The sequence below is a fragment of the Engystomops pustulosus genome, chromosome 9 (assembly GCF_040894005.1).
Source record: "Engystomops pustulosus chromosome 9, aEngPut4.maternal, whole genome shotgun sequence".
In the NCBI taxonomy this organism is placed as follows: Eukaryota; Metazoa; Chordata; class Amphibia; order Anura; family Leptodactylidae; genus Engystomops; species Engystomops pustulosus.
In genome coordinates, this window is record NC_092419.1 from 27,156,072 (window position 1) to 27,161,167 (window position 5,096).

Sequence of the window (5,096 nt, forward strand, 5' to 3'; positions counted from 1 at the left end):
TGATTCCTGTCACACACAGCAGGGGGCAGTAAAATAATCACTGATTCCTGTCACGCACAGCAGGGGGCAGAATAATAATCACTGATTCCTGTCACACACAGCAGGGGGCAGAATAATAATCACTGATTCCTGTCACACACAGCAGGGGGCAGTATAATAATCACCGATTCCTGTCACACACAGCAGGGGGCAGTATAATAATCACTGATTCCTGTCACACACAGCAGGGGGCAGTATAATAATCACTGATTCCTGTCACACACAGCAGGGGGCAGTATAATAATCACTGATTCCTGTCACACACAGCAGGGGGCAGCATAATAATCACTGATTCCTGTCACACACAGCAGGGGGCAGTATAATAATCACTGATTCCTGTCACACACAGCAGGGGGCAGTAAAATAATCACTGATTCCTGTCACGCACAGCAGGGGGCAGAATAATAATCACTGATTCCTGTCACACACAGCAGGGGGCAGTATAATAATCACCGATTCCTGTCACACACAGCAGGGGGCAGTATAATAATCACTGATTCCTGTCACAAACAGCAGGGGGCAGTATAATAATCACTGATTCCTGTCACACACAACAGGGGGCAGTATAATAATCACAGATTCCTGTCACACACAGCAGGGGGCAGTATAATAATCACTGATTCCTGTCACGCATAGCAGGGGGCAGAATAATAATCACTGATTCCTGTCACACACAGCAGGGGGCAGTATAATAATCGGTGATTCCTGTCACACACAGCAGGGGGGAGTATAATAATCACCGATTCCTGTCACACACAGCAGGGGGCAGTATAATAATCAAACAGCAGGGGGCAGTATAATAATCACCGATTCCTGTCACACACAGCAGGGGGCAGTATAATAATAATCACTGATTCCTGTCACACACAGTAGGGGGCAGTATAATAATCACAGATTCCTGTCACACACAGCAGGGGGCAGTATAATAATAATCACTGATTCCTGTCACACACAGCAGGGGGCAGTATAATAATCACTGATTCCTGTCACACACAGCAGGGGGCAGTATAATAATAATCACTGATTCCTGTCACACACAGCAGGGGGCAGTATAATAATCACTGATTGCTGTCACACACAGCAGGGGGCAATATAATATTCGCTTATTCCTTTCACACATAGCAGGGGCAGTATAATAATCACTGATTCCTGTCACACACAGCAGGGGGCAGTATAATAATCACTGATTCCTGTAACACACAGCAGGGGGCAGTATAATAATCACTGATTCCTGTCACACACAGCAGGGGGCAGTATAATAATCACTGATTCCTGTCACACACAGCAGGGGGCAGTATAATAATCACTGATTCTTGTCACACACAGCAGGGCGCAGTATAATAATAATCACTGATTCCTGTCTCACACAGCAGGAGACAGTATAATAATCACTGATTCCTGTCACACAATCTCCCAGTATTTTCTAGACTCTTCACGAGCTCTCCCGCACGGCCCCGCCTCCTTGTACTGCTGATTGGCTGAGTAGATCTACGACTGACAGCTCGGCCTGGAACTATCCCGAAATTTCTCAGAGCTCTGACTTCAAGGACACCGCCACTGCTGATTGGACGAATCGCGGAAGGCTCGCGAATATTCTCCACCGTCTGTGAGTACAGCTGCGCTGTGATTGGCTGCTTCTGCGGCGAACACTCGGGAAGCTTCGGAATAGTTGCCGAGTGACGGGGAGCGTGGAGAGGACCGCGCTGTGATTGGTCAGAAGGCCGGTGACGTGTTTACCCTGTACACAGATATATAGCGGCAGTGCAGCGTAGAGGAGCAGTCACTGATAACACGACTACTGACACTCAAGCTGCAAAGCGCAACTTCAGGAGAAGCTCCTCACTGCTGAGACGTCACTAAGAAGCTGCTCTGCGCTGCTGCCTCCCACCTCCGGCCACTCATCCTCACAGAAGATGGCACCTCAAGGAGTGGCGATTGGCATTGACCTGGGCACCACCTACTCCTGTGTGGGGGTCTTCCAGCATGGCAAGGTGGAGATCATCGCCAACGACCAGGGCAACCGCACCACCCCCAGCTACGTGGCCTTCACCGACACAGAGAGACTCATTGGAGACGCCGCCAAGAACCAGGTGGCCCTCAACCCCCACAACACCGTGTTTGATGCCAAGAGGCTGATTGGCAGAAGGTTTGATGATCCTGTGGTGCAGTCTGACATGAAGCACTGGCCCTTCCAGGTGCTGAGTGATGGGGGAAAGCCCAAGGTTAGGGTGGAATATAAAGGAGAGCACAAGACCTTCTCCCCAGAGGAGATCTCCTCTATGGTGCTACTCAAGATGAAGGAGACAGCTGAGGCTTACCTGGGTCATCAAGTCACCAATGCAGTCATCACCGTGCCAGCCTACTTCAATGACTCCCAGCGCCAGGCCACCAAAGACGCCGGGGTCATCGCCGGACTCAATGTCCTGAGAATCATCAATGAGCCCACAGCAGCCGCCATCGCATACGGCCTGGACAAGGGAGCCCGGGGAGAGCGCAACGTCCTCATCTTTGACCTGGGAGGTGGCACCTTTGATGTCTCCATCCTCACCATTGATGATGGCATTTTTGAGGTAAAGGCCACAGCGGGTGACACTCATCTGGGTGGAGAGGACTTTGATAACAGAATGGTGACTCACTTTGTAGAAGAATTCAAACGCAAACACAAGAAGGACATTACCCAAAACAAGAGGGCCTTGAGGAGACTGAGGACCGCCTGTGAGAGAGCCAAGCGTACCCTGTCCTCCAGCACCCAGGCAAGCATTGAGATCGACTCCTTGTATGAGGGCATTGACTTCTACACCTCCATCACTAGAGCCCGCTTTGAAGAGCTGTGTTCTGACCTCTTCCGTGGTACCCTGGACCCCGTGGAGAAAGCCCTGAGAGATGCCAAGCTGGACAAGTCACAGATACATGAAATTGTCCTAGTGGGAGGCTCCACACGTATCCCCAAGGTGCAGAAGCTGCTGCAGGACTTCTTCAATGGTCGAGATCTCAATAAGAGCATCAATCCAGATGAAGCTGTGGCCTATGGGGCTGCGGTCCAGGCTGCCATTCTCATGGGAGACAAGTCTGAGAATGTGCAGGACCTCCTCCTACTAGATGTGGCTCCCCTTTCTTTGGGTCTAGAAACAGCTGGAGGAGTTATGACTGTTCTCATCAAACGTAACACCACCATCCCCACCAAGCAGACCCAAGTGTTCACCACCTACTCTGACAACCAGCCGGGTGTCCTCATTCAGGTGTATGAGGGGGAGAGAGCCATGACCAAGGACAACAACCTACTGGGTAAATTTGAACTGAGTGGAATCCCCCCAGCTCCTCGAGGTGTTCCCCAGATTGAGGTGACCTTTGATATAGATGCCAATGGCATCCTGAATGTGTCCGCTGTGGACAAGAGCTCCGGCAAACAGAACAAGATCACGATTACCAATGACAAAGGCCGACTGAGCAAGGAGGAGATCGAGAAGATGGTGCAAGATGCGGATAAATACAAAGCAGATGATGATGCACAGAGAGAGAAAATTACTGCCAAAAACTCCCTGGAGTCTTATGCCTTCAACATCAAGAGCATGGTGGAGGATGAGAACATGAAGGGCAAGATCAGTGATGAAGACAAGAGGCTCATCTCAGACAAGTGTAAGGAGACCATCGCCTGGCTGGAGAACAACCAACTTGCTGAGAAAGAAGAGTATACCCATAAGCAGAAGGAGCTGGAGAAGGTGTGCCAACCTGTCATCACCAAGATGTACCAGGGAGGTATGCCAGGGGGAATGCCAGGAGGTATGCCCGGTACTAGCTGTGGAGCCCAGGCCAGACAAGGCAGCAGCTCTGGACCCACCATTGAGGAGGTGGATTAAGAACTTGCATATGAGGGTCCATTTAGGAACAGAATGGACTTTTGTTGAGCGGCTACTGACTGATTATTGACTACTTAGTTACACATTCGTAAGAATTCTTTTTTGTTAATGGCAATTTTATTGACTTTAGTCCTAAAGATATAATGTTCATCCGATTGTTTTACTACATGTTCATGTGCTTACACACTAAAGTGTTCAAGGTTTCCTTTTATGTTTACTGGCTTTAAAATGATGTTGCAAGTCTTTCAGAATTTTTTTTTATGTATTTTTTTTTATTCAATAAATGTCTATATTTTTTACATTTTTGGGTTTTGTTTTGTTTTTTAATTAACCATGTGTAGCTATGTGCATATGCTGTACGTCTGTTTATGGCACTTTTAACCATAATTATATAGTCAAGGTGGGCTATATATAATATAACTTGAGGGTAAAACATAATATCAGTATGGGAGGAGGCTGCAGGGCCGCATCTGCCATGAGGTGAGATGAAAATCTCGCCTCAGGCGGCAGAATGCGGATCCCTGTAAAGGGCGTCGAAATTCGCCGCTCTAAAGTGGGCGATTCGGGCGCCGTTAACGCCTGAAACGCCCACCTGCTAAATAAATCGCGCCTGTCTCTTTAAGACACAGGCCCGATTTATATGCGGAGCGACGCAGCGCCTTTTTGGCAGCTGCGCCGCTCCGTTCCAATCAGTGACACAGGCGTCATGACGTAACACGCCTGTGTCACTGTGCGGAGTGAAGACGGGACCCGCGCGCCGAGGGAGCAGCTGCCTGCAGGTGAGTATGATTATTATTATTATTTTTCATGTATTTTCATTAATTAAATGTGGCCAATAAGGGGGAGTGGGGAGGTGTCATTATCGTGGGAGGGGGGGGGGGGAGTACTGCATACATTCTATGTGGCCATATTTGTTGCATAGTGTGTGTGTGGGGGAGAGATGCTGTATACATATATGGATATTATGGGGCCAGAATTGTGTTATACTGGGGAGGGGGGGTTCTGTATATATTTTATGAGGCCAGAATTGTTTTATACTGGGGAGGAAGGGGGGTGCAGTATATATTATATGGGGCCAGATTTCAGCTGGGGGGGCCGTATATGGGATACAGTATATTACTAAGCTGGGGGGCTGTATATTAGGGGGTGCTATATATTCACATTGGTCAGGGGAGCACTGTATGTAAAATCATGTGACAT

The 5,096-nt window shown here is 48.8% G+C and overlaps 1 protein-coding gene across 1 annotated transcript; it reads left to right on the forward strand.

The window, feature by feature from the left end:
- Positions 1–1,841: 1,841 nt before the first annotated feature.
- Positions 1,842–4,142, forward strand: LOC140077018 (heat shock 70 kDa protein-like). Its single transcript, XM_072123858.1, has one exon. It carries the CDS (start codon positions 1,953–1,955, stop codon positions 3,894–3,896), a length of 1,944 nt encoding a protein of 647 aa, XP_071979959.1. The 5' UTR covers positions 1,842–1,952; the 3' UTR covers positions 3,897–4,142.
- The last annotated feature ends 954 nt before the right edge of the window (positions 4,143–5,096 follow it).